The sequence below is a fragment of the Narcine bancroftii genome, chromosome 13 (genome assembly GCF_036971445.1).
Source record: "Narcine bancroftii isolate sNarBan1 chromosome 13, sNarBan1.hap1, whole genome shotgun sequence".
NCBI classification, from domain to species: Eukaryota; Metazoa; Chordata; class Chondrichthyes; order Torpediniformes; family Narcinidae; genus Narcine; species Narcine bancroftii.
Genome location: NC_091481.1, coordinates 70,347,246 through 70,372,873, shown reverse-complemented (window position 1 = coordinate 70,372,873; position 25,628 = coordinate 70,347,246). Strand labels below are relative to the sequence as shown.

The 25,628-nt window shown below is 43.4% G+C and overlaps 1 protein-coding gene across 9 annotated transcripts in view; it reads left to right on the top strand.

Annotated features, from left to right (window-relative positions):
* The window catches only part of LOC138748890 (ubinuclein-2-like), a 70,294-nt gene extending 44,901 nt beyond the window's left edge, over positions 1-25,393 (top strand). For 3 of the 9 annotated variants that reach the window (XR_011348305.1, XR_011348299.1, XR_011348307.1), the window contains 8 exons: positions 2,705-2,848; positions 6,103-6,153; positions 6,459-6,501; positions 7,469-9,046; positions 9,916-10,174; positions 11,791-11,871; positions 18,750-18,887; positions 21,511-25,028. Coding sequence is in view for 1 of the 9 variants with exons in the window: in XM_069909769.1 (XP_069765870.1) it covers positions 2,705-2,848; positions 6,103-6,153; positions 6,459-6,501; positions 7,469-9,046; positions 9,916-10,174; positions 11,791-11,871; positions 18,750-18,802 (2,209 nt within the window). In the remaining 8 variants the exon portion in view is untranslated. Of the gene's footprint in view, positions 1-2,704; positions 2,849-6,102; positions 6,154-6,458; positions 6,502-7,468; positions 9,047-9,915; positions 10,175-10,497; positions 10,663-11,790; positions 11,872-18,749; positions 18,956-21,510; positions 25,029-25,125 lie in introns of those variants that run through there. The other 6 variants (XR_011348300.1, XR_011348303.1, XR_011348302.1 and 3 more) reach the window with 6 other exon arrangements.
* Positions 25,394-25,628: the final 235 nt, after the last annotated feature.

Genomic DNA, 25,628 nt, shown 5'->3' with positions numbered 1-25,628 from the left:
TCAACATATACAATACAATAAACCCATTAAACAATGTCATCACACAATGAAAATAAACAAGAAAATTGTGTCATCTACTTTTACACACTGGATCAAGTCATTTTGTCTTCTTATCTTTTTAGGGGGTGGAGGTCTGAGGCAAGCCTTCTCTTAGGTTCCATATACAGTTCCCAAATTTGTTCAAATAATGTGACTTTATTTTTTAAATTATATGTTATTTTTCCCAATGGAATACATTTATTCATTTCCATGTGCCATTGCTGTTCTCTCAGGCTCTCTTCTGATTTCCAAGTTGACATTATACATTTTTTATGCTACAACTAAGGCCATCATAATAAATCTTTTTTGCGCTTCATCCAGTTTGGGGCCTAATTCTTTACTTCTTATATTACTTAGAAGAAAGATCTCTGGATTTTTTGGTATGTTATTTTTTGTGATTTTATTTAATATCTGATTTAGATCTTCCCAAAACTTTTTCACTTTCTCACATGCCCAAATTGTATGTACTGTTGTTCCCGTTTCCTTCTTACAGCGAAAACGTCTATCTGATAATGTTGGATCCCATTTATTTAACTTTTGAGGCGTGATATATAACCTGTGTAACCAATTATATTGTATCATGCGTAACCTTGTGTTTATTATATTCTTCATAGTACCAGAGCATAACTTTTCCCATGTTTCATTTTTTATCTTTATGTTTAAATCTTTTTCCCACTTTTGTTTGGGTTTATAACTTATTTCATCATTTTCTTTCTCTTGCAGCTTGATGTACATGTTCATTATAAATCTTTTTTATTATCATTGTTTCTGTAATCGCATATTCAAAGCTGCTTCCTTCTGGTAATCTCAGTCTGTTTCCCAATTTATCCTTTAAGTAAGTTGATGGTATGCAAACATTGTACCATGAGTTATTCCATATTTGTACTTCATTTGTTCAAATGTTAATAAATTATTTCCCAAAAAAACAATTTTCTATTCTTTTGATCCCTTTTCTCTCCCATTCTCTAAAGGAAAGGTTATCTATTGTGAAAGGGATTAGATGATTTTGTGTCAATAATAATTTTGGTATTTGGTAATTTTTTTTTCCTTTCTAAGTGAATCTTCTTCAATATATTGAGTAAATGATGCAATACTGGTGAACTTTTATATTGCACCAGCTTTTCATCCCACTTATAAAGTATATGTTCCAGTACCTTCTCCCCTATTTTATCTAGCTCTATCTTAGTCCAATCTGGTTTTTCCCTTGTCTGATAAAAATCTGATAAATACCTTAATTTTTAAAGTTTTGTAACTGCAAACCACCTTGGTTGTACCTCTCTGTTAATTTATCTAACGCTATTCTCGGTTTCCCCCCACTTTCCATAAAAATTTCCTTATTATTCTCTTTAGTTCATTGAAGAATTTCTCTGTTAAGTGAATTGGTAATGATTGAAATAAGTATTGTATCCTTGGGATATTCATTTTAATGCACTTTACCCTCCCTATCGATGTTAGTGGTAAATCTTTCCAATGTTCTAAGTCTTTCTGTAATTTATTTATTAATGGCTGATAATTTAATTTGTACAGGTGGCTTAAATTATTATCTAGTCTAATACCTAGGTATCGGATTGCTTGTGTTTGCCATTTAAATGGTGATTCTATTTTTAAATTCTGTAAAATCCGCATTACTCATTGGCATCGCTTCACTTTTATTTGCGTTGATCTGGATCCAATTCTCAATTTATGCTAGTTTATTCCTCTCAATCCCGTGTGCTCTAAATTTGTTGAATTATTTTCACTTTGGCACTTTATTGAAGGCCATTTGAAAGTTCAGATGCATCACATCCACTGATTTTTCTCTCATTTATTTTAATAACATAAAAAAGCGCAGAAAACATTTCCTTTTCATAAAAGAAATGTGAACTCTGCCCAACCTATTACTGCTTGCAGACTCGGTTCCCAGTCTGTTGAGGTTAGCAGACTGGGTTTACACAAGTTGGTGCTCAAGGCAGTGGAAGCCTGTCAAGCCCAAGGCCATGCTGCAGCCACAAGTAGCATTTTTAACAGAATCAAAATTTATTGTCATGAGCAAGTTTTGCAGCATCATGGTGCAAACATTCATATAAACCACCTTACGGAATAAAAAGCCCGAAAAGTCGAAGTGAGGCAGTGTCTGTGTCATTGTCCATTCAGGAATCTGACGGCAGCGGGGAAGAAGCTGTCCTTGTTGCCACTGAGTGCTCATCTTCAGACTCCTGTACCTTTTTCCCTGATGGTAGCAGAGTGAAGAGGGCATGGCCTGGGTGGTGGGGGTCCTTGAGGATAGAGGCTCCTCGATGGAGTGGTCTGGTTCCTGTGATGTCACAGGCTGAGTTAACAACCCACTGGAGTTTTTTATTGTCCTGTTCATTGGCACCTCCGTACCAGACAGTGATGCAATTGGCCAGAATGCTCTCCACAGTCCACCGGTAGAGTCTTTCAAGAGTCTCTGGTGGTATACCAAATCTCCTCAAACACCTCACAAAGTATCGCCACTGGTGAACCTTCTTCGTGATTGCATTGACATGGTGGCTCCAGGACAGATCCTCAGAGATGTTGACACCCAGGAATTTGAAGTTCTTAGAAGGGTAAAGTAAGAGATTGAGGTAAAGGGGAAAGAGAGAACAAACTGTGCAAGGTGAAAATTATCCGGATTTTGACATTATCATAATCATTGCTTTCATAGGGACTTGCTCTGTAATCTGGTGAAGATAAAGCTGGGATGTTATGAACTGGAGCAAAACAGGTCACAATCGGTGGAGGATTATCTGAAGACTTTTATGGAAACTGAGGTGAAACCTATCTGGCCCAAAGGTTGGATGCAGTCACGGTAAGATATGCTGCTCTTTGTCATTTTTCACACCTCTTGAAACACAATTACATGATTTAAACAGACAACACTGCTGTTGGATGGATCCACAAGGTTAGAGCAAGGAGGAATGTTCAGACTCACCACATCACCTCGCTTTCTCATATCAGGTTTGCTGACTTTAATCTCAAAACTAATCACAAAAAAATTCTTTTTCATAAAAGATATGTTGACTCTCCCAACCTAATACACTTTCAAACGCAATTCAGTATCCAAGTCATTGGTTCAAAAAGTCACAAAATTCATTGTTTTGCATCTGCTTCACAGTATGAACATTTATATAAACCAACCTTTCAGAATAAATAAAGAAAAAAAATCAAAGTAAGGCAGTGTCTGTAGTTCATTATCCATTCAGGATGGCAGAAAGGAAGAAGCTGTCCTTGTGCCGCTGAGTGCTCGTCTTCAGGCTCCTGTACCTTTTTCGTACCTTTTTGGTAGCAGAGTGAAGAGGGCATGGCCTGGGTGGTGGGGGTCCTTGAGGTTAGAGGCTGCTTTCTTAAGACACCGCCTCCTGTAAATGTCCTTGATGGAGTGAAGTCTGGTGCCCGTGATGTCGCAGGCCGAGTTAACAACCCTCTGGAGTTTTTATTCTTTGTTCTGAGCTTTGGCACCTCCGTATGGGATGCAACCAGACAGAATGCTCTCCAAGGGACACCTGTAGAAGTTTCCAAGTCTTTGGTGACATACAGAATCTCCTCAATTCACAATCTGGTAAAATGAGCTCTGACTTGATAACTCTCTCAGCTGTCACATTTTATATATATATATATATATATATATCTTCTTTGTCTTGGCTTTGTGGACGAAGATTTATGGAGGGGTATGTCCCTGTCTGCTGCAGGCTCCTTGGTGACTGACAAGTCCGATGCGGGACAGGCAGGCACGGTTGCAGCGGTTGCAAGGGAAAATTGGTGGGTTGGGGTTGGGTGTTGGGTTTTTCCTCCTTTGCCTTTTGTCAGTGAGGTGGGCTCTGCAGTCTTCTTCAAAGGAGGTTGCTGCCCGCCAAACTGTGAGGCGCCAAGATGCACGGTTGGAGGCGATATCAGCCCACTGGCGGTGGTCAATGTGGCAGGCACCAATTTATATATAGAAAACATGGTTTTCAAACTTTTGCTTTCCACTCACATTCCACCTTAAGTAATCCCTATGCCATAGGCCCTGTGATTAGTAAGGGATTGCTCAAGATGGTGTATGAGTGGAAAGAAAAAGTTCAAAAACCACTGTTTTAATCGTACTTAATTGACTCATTATGTGCACAGTTTCAGAACTCCAAAGGGAATTGGGCCAACGTCAATTCTTCTCTTTTAAAATATCTGACACATTTTTGGACAATTTTTTTCAAGCAAAATATTTCAAAAACAATTGGGTCTCGAGCAGCGGTTCTCAACTTCCCCCCCCCCCCCCCACTCCCGTAACACCTTAAGTAATCCCTTACAGAGAGAAAAATTTGAAAACCACTGATCTAGAACATCATCTGCTTTTCAATAAGTACATAATTGTAGGTGCAGTGCACGTGGATGTCCTGAGTTTGTGAAAGAGACAAGTACAAAGCTTTAAATTGCTTCTGGTCTTTTAAGGATGCAGAGATTTTAAGAAGCTCTTTTGTGAGTGGTACATTTGTGCTCTCAGTATCTGCTTCAAGCATGTCTTGTTTGATATGTTACTCTGGTGAACACACTTATCATGGCAGTAATTAGAAACTCAGAAAGCCCTTTAAAGCAGACGAGTGTCAAATGAAATGGGTAAATCTGAAATCTAGATAGAATTGTCTATGTCTGCACCTTATTTGAATGCTTGTAAGAACTTTGATGACAGTCAAATCACAGAATCTTACTGCACAGAAGGAGGCCAATGGCATCTTTGAAGAGGTACCTGTTTGACCCCCCTTGTGGTCCCACAAACATTTCCTTTTTATGTCGATATCCATTTAATTTCGGCCCGTGAGATTGTGCTGCATAATTTACCCCCCCATTAACCTACAACCCTGGTATGTTTTTGAAGGGTGGGGGGGGAGGGGAGACTGGAGCCCCCGGAGAGAACTTGTGCGGACATGGGGAGAACGTACAGACTCCTTACAGACAGCGCGGGATTTGAACCCAGGCCCGGTTCTGATTGCTGGCAGTGTAAAGGCGTTGTGCTAACTGCTACACCAATCGTTTAAAAATTGAGCCTCATTTCTGCTATCACACATTCAACTAATGTACATCATTATTATTCAGCATCACGAAAGAAGAAGAAACTAGACACTTTTTGACTCATTTTGAGCCGTAAGCCTCTTTGTGGTCAGTTTTCAATGTGACAACCTTTTCATTGTGTTCTAAGTACTTGGTGGGCTGATATCGCCTCAAACCGTGCATCTTGGCGCCTCACAGTTCGGCGGGCAGCAACCTCCTTTGAAGAAGACCGCAGAGCCCACCTCACTGACAAAGGGCAAAGGAGGAAAAACCCAACACCCGACCCCAACCAACCAATTTTCCCCTGCAACCGTGTCTGCCTGTCCCGCATCGGACTTGTCAGCCACAAACGAGCCTGCAGCTGACGTGGACATTTACCCCCTCCATAAATCTTCGTCCGCGAAGCCAAGCCAAAGAAAGAAAGAAAGAAGTACTTGGTATCAGCCAGTGTAGATGAATACGAGCTGCAAAACAAACTATTCAGGTTCATCCAGAGAGCTGTTAATAATATTAACAGGGAATAATGGATGAAAGGTGCATACAGATGTGTTCTGAAAGGTATACATCCAGCACGGTAACAGACCCTTTCGACCCACAAGCCTGTCCTGCCCAATTGCACCCATTGGACCAACAGCCCCGGGTAAGTTTTGAACAGTGGGAGAAAACCAGAGCCCTTGGGGAAGAGCCATGCAGACACAGGGAGAGCGTTCAAACACCTTTCAGATAGCTGTGCATTCGAACCCCGATCCCGATCACCAACTATGTTGCCTGAAGCGTTGATTCCGATTCTCTTTCGGCACCTGCTACCTGATGGACTGAGCATAACAGCATTTTGTTACTAAATGGATGCAGGTCTGAGGTTAGGGTTCAGAGATGTTGAGCCAAAGGAACAAAGTTTTTATTCTGCATGTGTTACTGTGAGAAATAGAAGCTTCCTGTTGAAACACTGCAGCCAGGTCAGTGTGGACTCCACCTGACCTCCCAAAACTGCTAGTCAGTCCTGCTTAAGGACCTTGATGTTGAATGTCTGTTCTGTTGCAGGATGCTGTTGAAAGAGAGCAAAAAAGTCCATAATCACCTGACCGCCACACTGTAAGTAGAACCCATCAGTTCTTATTCTCCATTGTTTCTCCCTTCTTCAGCAAAGAATTAGACTCCCCAAGTGTTTTGCTCCAACCGCCATGTCTTTCATTAACTATGAAGTAAGCTTCTGTAGCATGTTAAGAATGTTTTGAGTGTATTTAGATTTCCTGTGTGTAACGAAAGAAAAAATAGTCAACGTGTCCACTTTCAGTTGGCAAATACTTATTATCTTTGGATTCTCAGTCTTATTGATGAACTACTATTATACAGTTGTTGCATTCAAGAACCTAACTTCACTGTCTTTCCTTCCCTAGAGCCAAGAAGAAGGTGATCCTGGCACCAAAACCAAAAGTAAAGGTGAACCCTTCCATTTCCTGTTGCTCTGGGTTTGCTCCTCGCATCTATAGAGGGTTTATTTAACAAGATAGGATCATAGCTCAATATGTAAGGCTGAGATTGATTAGCCATGGCATCAAAGATTATGGGGAGACAGTGGGACTGAGTAGTGAAATGGATCAGGTCATGATCATCTGCTCCAATGTATTATGGACAATATTATGAATGAGAACTATCTAAGCTTGGGTCTCTCCCTCCCTCCCGCTCCCCCTCTCTCCGTCTCCCCCTCTCTCCGTCTCCCCCTCTCTCCGTCTCCCCCTCTCTCCGTCTCCCCCTCTCTCCGTCTCCCCCTCTCTCCGTCTCCCCCTCTCTCCGTCTCCCCCTCTCTCCGTCTCCCCCTCTCTCCGTCTCCCCCTCTCTCCGTCTCCCCCTCTCTCCGTCTCCCCCTCTCTCCGTCTCCCCCTCTCTCCGTCTCCCCCTCTCTCCGTCTCCCCCTCTCTCCGTCTCCCCCTCTCTCCGTCTCCCCCTCTCTCCGTCTCCCCCTCTCTCCGTCTCCCCCTCTCTCCGTCTCCCCCTCTCTCCGTCTCCCCCTCTCTCCGTCTCCCCCTCTCTCCGTCTCCCCCTCTCTCCGTCTCCCCCTCTCTCCGTCTCCCCCTCTCTCCGTCTCCCCCTCTCTCCGTCTCCCCCTCTCTCCGTCTCCCCCTCTCTCCGTCTCCCCCTCTCTCCGTCTCCCCCTCTCTCCGTCTCCCCCTCTCTCCGTCTCCCCCTCTCTCCGTCTCCCCTCTCTCCGTCTCCCCTCTCTCCGTCTCCCCTCTCTCCGTCTCCCCTCTCTCCGTCTCCCCCTCTCTCCGTCTCCCCCTCTCTCCGTCTCCCCCCCTCTCCGCCTCCCCCCCTCTCTCCCTCTGAATCGTGGGTGGAAGTTGGGGTAATCTGACAACTCTTAGAGTCCCTAAACCCCATCATGTTTTTCATTTTTCCATACAAACAGGATTCAAGCCCAAAGAAAGAACAAAAGCTCTTGGGACCTGTAGACATTGGGCTTAAAGTACTTCCGATGAGCAACATCACCCCCATCAGTATTTCTAGCTCCAGTTGTACTCCAAACCAAGACACTATTTACTTGGACGATTCTCTGGATGAGGATCTAACCATTAAACCTCCTTCCTTAGAATCTGTGTCTGATGCATTGTCTGTCTTCAGTGGCACATCCAAAGCCCCCAGAGTTTCAAACAATTCTGTCCCGGGCACACCTCGGGCTCAGCTGATGATGAAAGATGAGAAAAAGGTTGTGGCCAAGGTCACGCCTCTGGCCCTTTCTCCAAAAGAAGCCACAACATCCCCAAAAGTTACCGCAACAGTTCCAAAAGACTCCACACCTTCTCCGAGGGTAACCACGCCTTTTCCGAGGGTTACCACTCCGTCTCAGAGGGTGACTACTCCTCCGAAAGTGGTTGCACCCTCTCCAAGAGTGACCGCTCCATCTTCGAAAATGGCCGCGCCATCTCCAAGAGTGACCACGTCGTCTCCGAAAGCTTCCTCCCTTTCCCCTGTTCCTTTGACCTTTGGTCATTTATTTGGTCACAGTTCAAGCACCAAGAAGACCCAGGAGGCAGGTCGACCGGGAATAACCAGCCTGATCGCTGGCTACACAGCTCCCTCGCCACAGACGTCCAAAACTCCCTCTGCAGCCAAGCAGCAACAGCCTGGGATGCAGAGGCTGAGCCAGTCACAGACCCAAGTAGCCAAGCAACAGCCCCAGTCCAGCGTACATCACAACAGCCACGCATCTCCCTCGCATGTCACTGCCAGCAAGATTCACCAAAACCCAGTGGTGAAGCTGAGCGCCTGTCACTTGCCACAGATGTCGGAGAAGCCAGCCATTTACCCGTCGTCCTCCACTCCCTCGGCTGCCAGCTCCAGCAGTGTCTCCCACGCCGTGGCCTCTCGGACCAGTATCAGCCCGTCTACCTCCGGCAGTTACGTGCCCAAAGCTGCGCCACATTCGGGTGCCTCAGTGCAAGGCTTCAAACCTCCGTTCAGTGCGTCCAGTGCTGGGAGCCAGAACTCATCAGCGGGGCCAGGCGGGAGCACCACCAGCAGACAAAAGCTCTCTGGTACCTCGTCTGGCAGCAGGCCACCGCCTTCCGCTTCCTCCACCAGTCAGCAACAACCGGTGACCGCCGGGAAAAAAACCTCAGTGCCTCAAAAACTGGCCAGCCCGCCTGGAGGTAACGTAGCCGGCAAAAGCGCCCCAGCTGGAGCTGGCAGCCGCAGCAGTTCAGGAACAAGTGGGGCATCTGCCAAGAGCAGCGGGGCGACAGGGAGGAGCAGTGCCGCAGCATCGGTGAGTGCCTGCACCACCAGCCGCAGCTCCGTGAGCTCTAGCATCTCTGTCAGCAGGACTGGGACCCTGAGCAACTCGGCTACGAGCAGGGGCAGCCCGACCGGAGCTGGCAGTAGGACTAATGTGAGTGGGGGGTCAGGAACTGGAGCTCAGGTTTCGATAAAAATGCTGCCATCACTTCACAGAACTTCCTCGGCCTCAGGATCATCAACTGGCATCCAGGTAATTGCACACCTAATAGTCGATAAGGAGGTTGATCCTTGTCGGACAGTCTGGATTGAATCTCCAATGAGCTTCAATGGGCGAGCTCACCTCCTTCCAAATCCTCTCCTCACAACCCCGTTCCCCACCCCCGCCACTCGTCTCCCTCATCACACTCCGCCCCGCTCCCTCTGCTGCCTCACCCCGCCCCCTTGCTCCGCCCCCTCACCCTCTCGCCATGCCCCCTCACTCCGCCCCTTCGCCCCGGTCCCTCCGCCTCCTCGCTTCGCCCTGCCCCCATTTCTCTTTCTTCCCACCACTTCAAAAATAACCCTGAAGCTTTTATCTCCATTAAGTTGACTGAGTCACCCACCTCTCCAACGATGGAGAGTGGGGATGAGATCAGCACCTGTGTGTCTGGTGCCTACATGCAGTCTGTTGTGTACCTGTTGATGTCTGGTCATCAATGAACAGGAACTATGATTGGTAAAACATTTGTCCTGTCAACCTACTTAAGTTGCTTGTGAAATTACAATGAAATTATAGTTTGTAAAATTATTTAAATTTAGCATGGTAACAAGCCCTTCTGGCGCACAAGTTCATGCCACCCAAATACGACAAGTAACCTTCAACCCCAGTACGTGTTGAAGTGTGGGAGGAGGCCAGACAACCCGGAGGAAACCCATACAGACACGGGGAGAACATACAAACTCCTGACAGACAGCGCCGGAATTGAACGCAGATCACTGGCACCGTGACAGCGTGGCTCAACCCCTACTCTAACCATGCCATGTTTGGATGCAGCTTCCACGATGCCCATGAGTTCGTTTTCTTTTCCTGCCTTATCCTGTTGCTGTTCTTCGTTCATTTATTTTTCCTTCCCTTTCCAGGCTACTTCTGGTTCAACTTTGTTGGCAAACACGTCACCTCTGACCCTGATGCAGTCACCCCTGAATGTAACAAATCTCAATGCCACGCCTGGATCCCTAAACACAGCGGCAGCGTTCAGCATGTTGGGTAGCCTGGTTCCCGTTTCCCTCCCCTTCCAGCTGCCGCTCAACCTGCTGAGCTTTGCACCTGAATCTGCCGTCTCCACCACCGCGCCTACTGGATCTACCTCAGTCACGTTCCAGCACAACTTTACACAGAGTAAGTTGCCAGGGCTGTTGAATGGGGCAGTGGGAGATCATGTCTTGGTGTTTGTGAGCAGTTCTCTCACTAGGTCGCAACCCCATCCGCAGAAAATTTATTCCAAAGGTTTGCTTCCAGTGGAGGAAAAAAAATTGGGGATTATGATAGACAATTTTAAGATGAGAACAAAGATAATTTCAGATTTGCTGTATCATGTAGGAAATTAGCGAAACGTTACATTAACTGATGGAATTTAGCTTGTTTAATCGCATAACGACACTGACACATTGTTTGTTCAATTGACCTAAAAATGTTTTGCTCTGATTTTCATTTGTACTCAGCATCTGATGCCTCTTGTGTCAGTGTCCAACAATAATCGGCCGGCATTGATGGATTCCAGTTGCCCTGATACCACTTTTCTGTGGTGGCAATGTCTTGGTGAAACCTTTCTCCATGTTCGTCACTGACTGCACCAAGATCAACAGGGAAGAAGTCCAAGTGTGAATGTAAAAAATGGATTTTCAAGGACATTACACCTCATAGTTTTGTATGCTTGAAGTCGAAATAAGATAGGAAATCACAAAAATGGTTTGTATCTAAAAAAGGAGTACGTGATAGGAAAAATGTTCAGGTGAATTTCTTGATCAGCAGCCCAAAATCCATAAAATACACCCAAAAGTGTTCATGATGCAAAATCTTCAATGTCCAATGTCATTTTATTTAAATGGATTTAAAAGCAAGTTGTTGCATATCAAAAGCAGCTGTTGCCTTGCAATTTGTCACCATTGGGGTTTATTTTTTGTGGAGTTGACTTTCCAAACCTGCAGACAGAGTCAACTGCATAACAACACCATGACCTTCCACTCCCAATTGCATCACACACCATACCATCTTGGCAATGTAGTTCTGATCCATCTTTTGTGTCTGGGTGAAATTTTCTGGAATTCCATGTCCACCACCTTTGTGGAAGCACTTTTGTCACAAAGTTTCACCACTCGTGTACCTGGCCTACCTCCACCTAATCTAGCAGTTAAGAATGGCTAAGATAAAAACACAATGCTGGAGAAACTCAGCAGGTCAAGCAGCGCACTTTATTTAGCAAAGACAAAGATACATAACCAAGGTTTGGGCTTAAGCCTTTTATCAAGGTATGTTAACAAAAGTTTGTCCTTTAAACAAAGTCTGCAGCTAGAAAATGTCTGTCTCCTGGGATTGCGGATTGCAGACTTTCTCCCCTGTAGGCAAGTTCCCACCACTTTGTCCGGCAAGATCAGCTAATTTTTTGGGGTTGGGATTCTTTCTCTTTTTTTAAATTTTTTTTATTTTTCACACTATGAACCATATCAACCAAAATACACAAGATCAGCTAATTGAGCACAGCAATGTCCCTGTTATCCAGAATTCATGCATCTCAAGCAACCAGTAAATTCACTTATCCAGCATCTACTGATCCCCATAGGAGCCAGATACCAGGGGTTTTACTGTCTCTTCTTAATGGGATGAATGCCTTCCTTTATGATTTATGATACTAAATATGTTTTGCTCTCTGTGAATCTGTGTTTTTGTGATAAGGAAGCTTATTTTCCTTACAAAGGAGAAAAGTTAAGTCTCTTTTTCTTCCTCTTTCCCAACAGATATTTTGAAAGGTTTGCAGCCTGGTTCTGCACAGCTTTCCCGATCGAGTGTACCAGCCCACTTACAACAGACCTACACAGGTAATGTTTTGCAATGATTAGAAATGATTTATCGGGCAGGTTCATTGCAAGACCTCCATATGCTTGGCAGATTTTGCTGCTGTGTGTGTGGGCAATGGACAATGACGGCTTTGAGCTTGGCTCATTGTAATGTGGCATGATGCATCTTCAGCAAAGCACTGTTTCTCTCAGCTGTTGTTCCTGAAGCTACAATTCAAATCTGCGTCATGCGCAAAGACCTCGCTCGAAGCTCTTTCCTCGTGTGTCGGGGGACCCCTCCCAGCAAGTATTGGCTTAGTTCCAGGAACAAAGCATCATGTTGAATGCGACAAAAATAGCCTCTTTCCAACGGGCTGATGGTTTTGCAAATCTCTGCATCCACGGAGTAATGTGACCTTAGATGCTGCACTTTAGACAAGTACTCATTCACCCATAACTTGAGGGTCCAATTCTGAGCTCCAGAACTTAGGAAAGATGTGAAGCTAAGAGAAGGTCCAGAATAAATTTACCAAGGAGAAGGAACATTAGATACTCAGAGCGGGTCCCTCCAAGAATGTATAGATGGAGATTAAACTCCATGCTACTTAAAAGGCAGGATTTTAGAGAATTAATTGAAAGACAAATTAAAATGTACTTTGAAATAAATACGGAATCAGTGAAAGATAAGTTTATACTATGGGATGCAATGAAAGCGTTCATCAGAGGGCAAATAATAAGTTATGTAACCAAGATGAAGAAGGACTACAATCAGGAAACAGAGCAGTTGGAAAGGGAAATAGCAAATATAGAAAAAGAATTAGCAATGAAGGAAGACACAACTAAAAGGTGGAGAAGAAAATAATGAAGACAAAACAAAAATATTATGAACTAGGAGAAAAAACGCACAAAATTCTAGCATGGCAGCTTAAGACAGAACAAACTAAGAGAATGGTATTGGCATCAAGGAAAAAAGACAAACAAATCACATATAATCCAACGGAGATTAATGAAAACTTCAGAGAATTCTACGAACAATTATACCAAACTGAAAACGAAGGGAAAGAAGACAAAAGAGATGAATTTTTAACTAAAATTGAACTACCGAAATTACAAATAGAGGAACAAAATAAATTAACAGAACCATTTGAAATAGTAGAAATACAAGAGATAATAAAAAAACTACCGAATAATAAAACACCAGGAGAGGATGGATTCCCAATAGAATTCTATAACACATTTAAAGATTTATTAATTCCTCCCCTCCTGGAAGTAATCAACCAGATTGATAAAACACAAAGCTTACCAGATTCATGCAAAACAGCAATAATTACAGTAATACCAAAGACAGGGAAAGATCCACTCACACCAGCGTCATATAGACCAATATCTTTACTTAACACAGATTATAAGATAATAGCTAAACTATTAGCAAACAGATTAGCTGACTATGTACCAAAAATAGTAAGTCTAGACCAAACTGGATTTATTAAAAAAAGACGAACAACAGACAATATTTGTAAATTTATTAACTTAATTCATGCAGTAGAAGGAAATAAAGCTCCAACAGTAGCGGTGACTTTAGACACAGAGAAGGCCTTTGACAGAGTAGAATGGAATTATTTATTCAAAGTACTACAAAAATTCAGTTTACCAGAGAAATATATTAATTACAGGATGACTTGGCATTGGAAAGACTTACCACTTACACTAATAGGAAGGATAAACTGTATTAAAATGAACATTTTCCCAAGAATACAATACCTATTTCAGGCATTGCCAATACACTTGACGGAGAAATTCTTCAAGGAGTTAAAGAAAATAATAAGGAAATTTTTATGGAAAGGGGGGAAACCGAGGATAGCACTAGATAAATTAACAGAATGGTATAAACAAAGAGGCTTACAACTGCCAAACTTCAAAAATTATTATAGAGCCGCACAATTAAGATACCTATCAGATTTTTATCAAACAAGGGAAAAGCCAGATTGGACTAGATTAGAACTAGATAAAATAGGGGAGAAGATACCTGAACATATATAAATGGGATGAAAAATTGGTACAACGTAGGAATTCTCCAGTATTACATCATCTGCTCAATATTTGGAAGAAGATTATGTAGAAAGGAATAAAGCAAATTACCAACTACCAAAACGAATACTGACGCAAAATCAGCTAATCCCTTTTACAATAGAGAACCTTTCCTTTAGAGACTGGGAGCAAAAAGGGATCAAAAGAATAGAAAATTGCTTTTCGGGAAATAAATTATTATCCTTTGAACAAATAAAGGATAAATATAATATAACTCACGATACAGTGTTGGCATACTACCAACTGAAATCCTACTTGAAGGACAAATTGGGAGCAGTCTGAGGTTACCAGAGGGAAGTAATTTTGAATATGTGATTACAGACACAATGATAATCAAAAAATTTATAACAAATATGTATATTAAACTACAAGAAAAGGAGAACGAGGAAACAAATAGTAAAATTAAACAAAAATGGGAACAAAATCTAAACATAAAGATAAAGAATGAAATATGGGAGAAGTTATGCTCAGGAACTATGAGAAATACAATAAATACGAGGTTACGTATGATACAATATAACTGGATACACAGGCTATATATTACACTTCAAAAGTTAAATAAATGGGACCCAACAGTATCTGACAGATGTTTTCGCTGTAAAAAGGAAATGGGAACAACAATTCATGCAATTTGGACGTGAGAAAGTGAAAAAATTTTGGGAAGATCTAAACCAGATATTAAATAAAATCACAAAAAGCAATATACCAAAAAACCCAGAGATCTTCCTCCTAAGTAACATAAAAAACAAAGAATTTGGACTTGATTTGGATGGTGCACAAAAAAGATTTGTTAGGATAGCCCTAGCTGTAGCAAAAAAATGTATTATGTCACCCTGGAAATTAGAAGATAACTTGAGAATACAACAATGGTATATAGAAATGAATAAATGTATTCCATTAGAAAAAATAACATATAATTTAAGAAATAATATTACAATATTTGAACAAATATGGGAGCCATACATGAAACACAATAGAGAAAACCTACTGGTGACATCTACCACCTAAAATAAAAGAAGGAGAAGGGAATGAAAAGAATTGACTCAGTGGAATTTCTTGTTTATTTTTATTGAGTGACAACATTGTTTGATGGGTTTAATGTATCTTAGATTCTGAACTTTAAATGAATGGGAGGGGAGGTAGGGAGGGTGGGATGGGAAGAGGGAGGGAGGGGGGGAGACAATGACACTATATATTTGAAAAGATACTCAGAGTGGGGAAATTGAGATTGTTCCTGTAGAATAGAGGAGGTTGTAAGGGGACCTGACAGAGGTACCTTAAATTATGAAAGTTATTGATACAGTAGGGTAAAAGCACATGGCTTGTCAAAAGAATAAAAATAACATAAAAGTTATTAAATGGCAACTGTAAATATTTGTATAAGTGTGGTGGTAGGAAAATTGGTGCAGTTGATGGTGAGAGAACCATCAACTGCAAGGGAACGTGAAATTGTCCTGAGGTTTAAATTTTTTTTAAATTTAGACGTTCAGTACAATAACAGGCCCTTCCAGCCCACAAGCCCATGCTGCCCAATTACACCCAATTAAGCTTACAAACCTCCCTTACATTTTGAATGTTGGGAGGAAACCGGAGCCCCTGGAGGGAACCCATGCAGACACAGGGAAAACTCTTTACAGACAGTGCGGGAATCTCATCCTTATTGTATGCATTCTGCGTAAGGGTCATCTTTGTCTCTGGCAAAGTGTTGTTTAATGTCCCACCCGAGTGGCAGTGAGTATAAGTTCAACCAAGTACGATGGGACGTGGAGTTGAACAGGAGGAGCAGAAATTCCCAGAATCGCGTTTACAATGTGACCAGCTCCCTCTCCCCCAAAAGAGGGGATGAGTTGTGGCTTGTCCTGGATGCTTCTCCCAGCCTCTCTAGAAACGGGAAGCATGGTTATTGTAGCAGTTAGTGCAACGATGTCATAGCGCCTGGATTCGAATCCTGCACTGTCTGTAGGAGTTTTAGCGTTCTCCCCGTGTCTTTGGGTGCTCCCATTTCCTTCCACTGTTTAAAACCTAAGGTGGGGGGAGGGTGGGGTGGTGGTGGTTGTAAGTTAATTGGATGTAATTGAGCTTGTGGAGCAGAAGGGCCTGTTACCAAACTCTGTCTAAAAATAAAAATATATCGCACAGAAAAGTATACCCTTGTCCTTATAACTGCCCATATTAGTCCATTTGGACCAAATCTATCAGGGATATTCCCTGTGTTCTTCCTCTCTCTCCCACTGAAAACAAACCACTAACTCTGATGAATGGTCCCAAACATGATCTTTCCACAGACAATACCTGGCCTGAGTGTTTTCAGCATTTTCTGTTTTATCATGGCACCTCAGAATGCCATTGGTGAGGATAATGCTGAATTTTGAGAAGGGTTAGACTTGATGTAAATAAACGTTACTTGTTCAGAATAGATTTCGCTCAACCCCTTTCAGCTCAAGTCTGAGCAGTCTCCTTGTTTGGCGACATGCAGGGGCAAGTTGCTTCATTTTCTGCATACTTGTGATTCAAGATTATTTTATTCTCTTGTAATAAAACAGAAAATTTCCTTTAATCTACTGTGAGGCAGACAAAGATTTGCTCACCGCCCCTTACAATCAGAGAAAGAGACACCACAGAGAGTCTCTCCAGAGTCGCTGAGTGTCCATGGATTTTCCTCCAGCACTCCTGCAGCCCACACAGCCTTCAATCCAAGCCATTGGCAACCTGAGCTCCAGATACAAAATTCCAGCATGATCAGGAACTCTTCAGCATCCTCAGCTTCGGTTTCGATACCTGGAACCTCTCCGGCCAGTCTCCAGCGGTCCACCGCCTGGTGTGAGCTCCTTGACTGAAGTTGCCAGTAGCCCACAGCCTGCGCGTGGGTTCCTTGCCTTGAGTCGCCAACATCTAAACCCTGACGCACTGGAGGATCAGTGCTGGGGCCACACCTTTTGGCTGAGATGAAGATCACCATGATTTGCCGAAGAGACAAAATGGGAATGAAAATTAGGTGAAGAGGAGATCACTAGGTCAGGAAAGTGGACAAGGTTTGCAAATGGAATACAAAGTGTGGGAAAAATGTGAAACTATTTTGGCAGGAAAAATTTAGAAGTTATCTAAATCAGTAGTTTTCAATCTTTTTCTTCCCACTCACATTCCACTATAAGTGATTCCTCTGCCACCGGTGCCCTGTGATTAGTAAGGGATCGCTTAAGGTGGGATGTGAGTGGAGAGAAAAAGTTTGAAAACCACTGATCTGAATGATGGGAGATTGTAGAACTTTAAGAAGCAGGGGAATTTGGTTATCACTGCACATTAATTCACAAAAGGCTAATGTGGAAGTACAACAAATAATGAGCTCACAATCTTGTCTGTTTTTAGGGTTATTTCGTAGTCACTTTGGGAGATTGTGAGTGAGACTAGTATGGTGTGCACAATATTGGCCTCCTTGTTTGAGGAAGAGTGTTAATGAATTGGAGGCAGAAGGTTTACTGCAATCATACCTGCCATGGCCCTGTGTCCTTGGGAGAAAAACTTGGGCAGCTGAGGCTTGCATCTGGTTTAGTTTAGAACCACAATTAATGTAGCGATTAGTGCAACACTGTTACAGGGCCAGTAGCTTGGGTTGGAATCCTGCACTGTCTGTAAAGAGTTTGTACGTTCCCCAATTGGATGTCTGGATGGGTTTCCTCAAGGGGCTCTGGTTTTCTCCCACCCTTCAAAACTACAATTGGGTATAATTGTGCGGCATGGGCTCGTGGGCCAGATGAATAAAATTAAATTAAGAGTGAGAGGGAATTCAAATGAACAATAGATTCTGGGAGATTTTGCAGAAAATGGCTTCTGTTGTTGGGGAATCTGGAACGAGTAGTCCTGTTTCAAAAATAAGTGCTTGCCCATTAAGGCAGATAGGACCATCGTCTCAAATACACTAAAACACTGGAGAATTTCAGCAGGTCCTGCAGCCTCCATAGGAGATATGTGACCAATGTTTCAGACCTGAGCCTTTCGTCAGGGTTTGAGTAAAAAGCAGCAGGGGGAAGAAAGGAAGAATGGGTGGGGGGAGGGGCACAAGCTAACAGGCAAGAGACCATAGATGGACGTGGGCAGGAGGGGAAAGGTGAGAATTGATTGGGGGGGGGGTGGGGGTTGGCTCTGAACGTGGAGCTGGAGGGGGAAAGACAGGGGGATACCTAATGGGAAACAGAGAAGTCTATATTAATGCCATCTGGTTGGAGGGTGCCCAGTCGGAGGATGTGGTGTTGTTCTCCAATGTGCCGGTGGTTTCAGTTTGGAAATACATGAGACCATGGACAGACATGTCGGCAAGGGATTGGGACGGAGAATTGCAATGGGTGGTCACTGGGAGATTCACGCTATCTGCGACGGACAGAGCCAAGGTGTTCAACCAAGCAATCTCCCAGTCTGCACCATCTCTCCGATGTAGAGGAGACCACAACGGGAACAGTCGGTGACCCCTGCAGATTCACAGGTGAAGTGTTGCTTCACTTAGAAGGACTGTTTGGGGCTCTGAATGGTGGTGAGGGAGGAGGTGTGGTTATTTTATATCTAGATGGGAGGATACAGTGGGGGAGGTGGGGGAAGGTGTTTGAGATAGAGGATCAGTAATGATTGTGGGAGCACAGACCATCTTCTGAGAGAAATGCATGTCTGTGGCCAAGGAGCAGGGCCATGGGACTAATTGGAAATCAGAAGTCACCAGATCCCCAATATACCCAGTGCCCTTCCTGATCTGTGACTCTCCATTGTTGAAAACTGTTTATTTTTTAAAAATGATGTGAATAATGTGAGGGAAAGTGTTAATGCGCCTACTTTCTTCTGTTCAGATGGCACCCAAAACCAGGGAGACTCTGCGAAGATCCAGCGGAAATCACAGTGACCTCAAGGAACAGTGTGACACGGGACACGTTGGATTGAAGTCTCCTGATTGGTCCAGTTGCCTCCTTTCGGAGGCCTCTTGCTGGGTACATGACTGAGGGCATTTTCCTTTTGTTATGTTCATAAAACTTCTGACCTGGAGCACTGTGGGAAAGGGAACATATTTGACTGAGTTGATTTGCAAATGGGACCGATCTCAGCTTGAGCCGGATGGGCCAATCTGCCCACGAGCTCGCCTGCTAACCAGGAGGATTTCTGCCATGGATGAACTGAAATGGTGAAAGAAAGCAAAGGGATACTCAACAAGCACAGCGTTTATTCCACAAGACGTGTAGCACAGACTTAGAGGGCCAGATACCCTAGGCCCTGGGAGAGGAGACGAGGGACGGAACGGGGTTAGGAAGCGGGTTGGGGGGGGGGGGGGGAATGAGAGGATCAGAAGGCCAGGACAGTTTTGGGTGGAGAGGAAAAGGAGTGAGATCAAAGAGTGGTGTATGCTCGGGGCTTGAGGTGAGAAAGGGTCTATGAGAGAGAGATGGTCTGAGGGGCAGTGGGGCAGAGAAGTTGAGGGGGCCAGAAGAAGGGAGAATGGAGGCAGATGTGGGTGAGGGAGAATATTAGAGGCTTGGGAAGGGTCTTGGCAGGAAGCTAAGTTGGGTGTTGGGTGATTAACACGATGGATACAAAGGGAGGGGACAGGTATTGATGGGAAGGCAGACAAGGGAGCCAAGAGAGGTGAGTGGGGGGGGGGGGGGGTGGGAGCAAGGGAGGGTTGAGGAAAGAAAGATGGTTAGGGGCAGATGAGAGTTAGAGAGGAAGGCAAGAAGGGTGAGGTGGTGGTGGCTGGAACTGAAAGCAGGGGTTTGAGGGGATGCAGGGGGGGTGGAAGAATGCGACGGGGCTGATGGAGACTGCAAGGCACGTGGAGGTGCAGGGAAGAGTCGGAGGCCAAATGGAATGGCGGGCCCACCAGGAATATGCCACCGAGTGAGGCCCAGGGAAATATGCAGGGCAAGGCTGACAGTTAAATCGGGAGGTCAAGACATATGACTGTTTATTACACGTTTTATTTATCCAATACCCAGTGAGCCTTATGTACAGATAGCATTGAGACATTGACGTAAAACTTGGGTTGATCTGGGTGTTTTTGGGGCCGAGGACAGGGGTGGATGCCTTAACCTAGTGGACAAAATTTGTGGGCGCTGGATGGGTCTGGCATTGTCCTGCCACTCCAACCCATCTTATTGATCAGTCATTGGTCACAATGCCCCAATACCAGAGCTTGATTGCACTGGACAATAAATTTTTTCCAAAAGTTTGCTTCCTGAAAAAAATTGGGGATTATGGTAGACAACTTCAATCTGAACACAAGTATCATTTCAAATTTGCTGTATCATGCAGGAAGTTGGAGAAACATTAAATTAACTTTGATTGAATTTATCCTGTTTAATCGCATAACGACGCTGGCACGTTGCGTTAGTTCAACTGACCTAAATATGTTTTGCCGCTGATTTTCATTTGTACTCAGCATCTGATGCCTCTCAGCTGGCATTGATGGATTCCAGTTGCTCTGATACCACTTTTCCATGGTTACAATGTCCTGGTGAAACCTTTCATCGTGTTCGGCACTGACTGCACCGAGATCAGCAGGGAAGACGTCCAAGTGCGAATGCAGAAAATGAATTGTCAGCATCATGTTGCACCTCATAGTTTTTACGCATGAAGTAGACTTAAAATGTGACAGGAAATCTCAAAAATAGATTGTATCCAAAAAAAGGTACGTGATAGGAAACTTTTAAGGTGATTTTTGTGATCAGCAGTCCAAAATCCATAAAATACACCCAAAAGTGTTCAGGAAGCAAAATCTTCATTGTCCAGTGTTATTGGTGTGTGATTAGCAATACTGCAGATCAGGTAGAATATTGATCGATAGCTGGGTGTCAGAGAGTCGAAGAACTGTCGGAACCAAAATCAACTTACAATGTTGTTCAATCCTTTTCTTCCAAAGTGGGGTTGCGTTTTCTGCTGACAAGGGAACTGTGTCACACAGACTAATTAGTGGTTGATTGCGTGGCCAATTACAGCTGTGATATCTCTTTTTTTACCAGTTCTGACTTGCTTTTGGACATGGAATTTATTTTGCAGCTTACGTGTAGAATAATTGGGTTTCTTGATGAAATCTGAGGAGGGCTTTAATTAATCAGCACTCAAACAGATGAATTCTTTGGTGAAAGTTGTGGCATTTGCTTAGATTGTACAGAGGGGTGATTAACAGATGTGCACCTTTTAAAGAGGCGAAATAAGCCTCTGGTGTTGTCTGAAGTGGGTGTTGAACTCTGGGTCTTCTCAGTTGAGGTGTAGTCCAACTCTTGAAACTATTCCAAGGGGGTTTGTGTCTGTTTCTCTGCCTGATATTTGAAAGGTAAAGCTAGGCGTTCTCTCCAACCCGATATCCTTATCAGCAGACAGAGAGCATGGGTTTAGCCTCGTGCTCTGACCCTTAGCCATGGGGTGGATACCAGAATGGGTAAAAGAAATATACAGTAATGGCTTCTTGTGAGCACTCCCTACTTGGAGCTGGCCATGCAGAATGATGTACCGCTAACAGAACAGAGAGTGGAGGAGATGCCACAAAGAACAACAGGGTGTGACAATATCCCCCCTTTGAATCCCCACCCATTTCAGACTTTTCATCTTTTCCTTCTCTAGGTTATAAGGCACAGAAGAATAAATGTGATTCAGGTTGCTGAAGAGTGGAGGTTCTGCCCAGGTGTCTTGTACAGAAATAGCTGAATTGGCACCATGAAGGTCGCAGGAATTTAATGCTTTCACAGTGAGATGATGAAGAGTTTAATGAAATGGTTGGCCTTTGTTGTTTATCAATTTTTTTTGAAGGAGATGGGGCTGAACCCAGACCACTTAATCAATTGATAGTGTGGACACACAGCACGGTTACAGGTCATTTTGGCTCACGAACCCGTGATGCCCAAATGACCTACATCCCTCGGTACATTTTGAAGGGTGGGAGGAAACCAGAGCACCCGGGGAAAATCCATGCAGACTCAGGGAGAACGTACAAACTCCTTACAAACAGTGTGGGATTCAAACCCGAGTCGGTGTTACGCTATCCATTCCACCCCAGACTAAATGAGAATTTATTTTATCCACCACTGCTTATCCTCCACCCACCGGTATATGAGCTGCACTTTCATACATGCTTTATGGCCATATACAGTATAATCCCCGTTCCGGAATTCAAGCTACCAGCAAAAAAAAGCCATGGAAAATAGAAGTAAAAAGTATGAAAGTTAAAATTACCCCCCCCCCCCCCCCTCCCCCGGCAGCAGCCAGTTTGCACATCATGCAATCTCAAGCAAGCAGAAAATTTGCTTATCCAGCATCTACTAATCTCTATGGGTGCCAGATTCCGGGGGTTTTACTGTACATGGTGCTACCTTCCCAGGCCATTCTTAGTGCACAATGATAGCTCGTTATTTTGTAGCTCCCCTGTGTTAACATGTTTCTTTCTCCATTGAGCTTTATCCTTACCGGTATTTTGGATATTTTAGTGGCAGGAGTTGATGGTTCTGTCTGGTCTTGCGTGAGTGAAGGAAGAACAGACTCGTGTATGCACACTGAGAGTCAGTATAAACAGACACACTGGAGGAACTCGGCAGTCTCGCCACGTCCACTGGAGGTAAAGATATATTTCCAACATTTCGAGCTCAAGACCTTCAAGGCTCACCCAAAGCCTCCAGAATTTATTTTGGAGACCTGCTGAGTTCCTCGACCATTTCTGTGTTTTTACTACAATCACAGCATTGGCAGACTTTCGTGTTTCACACGGAAATCAGGCAGAGTTCTCTCCTGATGACACTCTGGATTAAATTTCTGCCAATAGATGAAGGAAGTCTCCAAGTCTTCTCTCCTTGATTATGGCATTTAGATAATATTCCAGATCATAGGATCCTCCCACCTTACATTCCCAAACCAACTGGCAGGGCAAGGCGGACTATTCTTAAAATATAAAAAACACTCTTTCAAGGACGTGGATTGTTTACAAAAAAAAAAGCTCTTTTTCAAATTGCAACAGTCAATTCTGCAAATGCTCAAAACGTGAAATGAAAGCAAAATGCTGGAGGTGTTTGTTGTCTGTTGCTGAACTTTCAGCTCCACGACGGGAGCTCTGGTAAAAGCGCACTCGTATTGGTTGAGTTTTTGCAGAGTTTCACCAGCACTTTTGTGTATTGCACTACAATTGCAGGGTCTGCAGAGGCCCTGTTTAACTCCTCTTTCTAAATAGGAGCAATAGTTTTTACATACATTCATGGCATCAGTTTGAAACCCTACTTCTGAGATTATTAATAGTTGAGCAGCTTCACACCTTTAACACTAGAGGGAGATGCTTTGTTGTTTAGAAAAGATAGCAAATTGGGGAGCTCTCCCAGTGTGCATTTAATTTAAATTAAAAATAATGCTGGAGAAACTCAAGCAGGTCACTCAGAGTCCTTTATATTAAGAGCAGTGAGGTGAATGCCATCTGGTTGTAGAGTGTCGAGACAGAATATTAGGCATTACTCCTCCAATTTACGGATGGCCCTCGTTTGCTATTGCGTGAGGCCATGGACAAACATGTCAGCGTGGAAGAGGAGCACTGGCAGCTCTGTATTGTGAGATGGTCCAATGATTAATGTGCCCGAGCCTCTACCTTTTGTGGTGCAATTTCCCAGAGAAAGTGTCTTGAAATACTAAAGGTGATGTTGTTAGGATGGCCAGCTCCTCCAGAGGTGGCGAGACTGAAGTTTGGAGTATTTAATATCATGTGTTCAGGAAAGGAATCAGATCAGGTACTATTTTACCCAATTGTGGACAGCGACAGATAAAATCTATGCGACTCGCTGAGAGGCAGAAAATCAACACGAAGGTTGGTTGTGGATCAGAGGCTCTTCTTGTGATATTCTACCCAATCACATCTGTATTTTTGTTCAACCAAACAAGGAATCCGGGACTGTCTCTTATTGGGAAGGGTTACATCCTTCCCAACCATCAATCTCATGATGCATTTTCCTCGTTTCACTACCGGCCAATGACTATGTTGTGCCTTTTGATTGTTGCCGCCCCTTTGGTACTTACCTACTGTCTGCCATGGGGAAAGAAACTGCAAGAAGGTATATCTTCCCTGTGTATCCTGAGGTATTGGTTATTTGCAGGAAGGGGTGTTTCCTCATTGCCTCCCAGCTCCCCTCCTCTGATTCCTACTGCTCGCCTTAGTGTAGTTCAAATGTTTTTGGATTGTAGGATAAATTATTAGACCTGTAGAAAATTATAAAGGGTTTAAACCTCTTGAATGGGCAACAGACCCACCTTGTGGATCTGAAGCTGCCTGGTTTGTAGTTGAAGATTGGAGAAGAAATGATTTCCAGGTTCAGCATTAACCTGGAGCCAGCCATTGAACTGGTTTCTTCTCCACGGATGCTGCCTGCCTGTGAATTTCCCTGTAGATATTTCTTGTTTTCTAAATCTCCTGCAAGACTTTTGCTTTTGATTTGGAGGAGGATCAGTGATCAGAGATTAGGTCAATGAGCAACAGGCCAGTGGGGGACAATGGGAGAAATGTACGTTTGCTTTGCGTTTAGATCTAGAATGTGCCCTCTTGGAAGCAGATTTGGATGATTTTTTTTTAAAAAGGGGGAACGTCTTTGTAGATTTGAAGAGTCCAGACATCTTGTGCCCTCTCTAGGGTAAGATCCCGCAATCTCGTTACTGGTTTGTGTTCCAGTTAAAACTGGAAATCCCTTCGTTCTAACCCCAACGACATGAAACCAACATTTTATCATGCATTCTAGTGCTTAATAGTAAGGATCTATTGGGCTGCCTTAATCCACTTATTCTGTATATAAACTGGAGTTGAAGCTTCAGACAACCTACATTTTTTTTGTCAATTGAATCAAATTTACAAATGGGGCAAAATCTCAATGCAAATTTGGGATGACAGTGAGTTAGATGCCTTTGAGAACATTTGCACAATTATTTCAGGTTGATCATACCATGTGTCATACTTGTTAATCAGCTCTCAGAGATGTCGGACCTGTCCATCGTTGCCCAGTAAGACCAGTATTTTACTGGCAAGATGTCTCATTGTTAGTTGTGATCAGACTGTTATGGACATGGCTGTAATTTTTTTTTTGGATGTCTGTAACAAAATAAAGTTGTAAATCCTGAATTGATCATATTCAGAATGAATGCAATGTTTATTGAAATCACAGGATTTTGCGTCACCCTCAATTTTGATGTGTTCTCCCCACCTTCAACCCCACCCACCAGAATCATCGCAGAGGACCATGAAGCTTGGCTGTTACATGGCTAGAGTTGCTGAATTCCAATCAGGTATAGGAACCACCAAATGTCTCCCTGCATTGAAATCAATTGTGTCTTTTCTACCATGTTACTAGTGGATACAACTGCCTTAGCATTGACTCGACTGGTTAGACGCAATCATACTGATTTATGAAGTTTCTTCCACTCTCCAATAAGTAACCAACCTTTAAAATTCAACCACCTCTATCTGTGGATAAGTAATCTGTACAAAAAATAGCATTGAAGAATCCAATCTGTGTTGTGGATTGTTTTTAAAACTTTTTAAAAATTGAAATGGTAGATAGAATTGCTTTATTTTTAAAAAAAGTATTAATTTTTTCATTCATTTGTTTTTTTTTAAATTATTTTAAATTGTTATTTTTAAAATTTAACTAGGTTCTCCAACGCCTCTGGCTTTTCCTCATCCCCAAATATTAGAATTTTTATGAACATGTCACAAAATTGCTTTC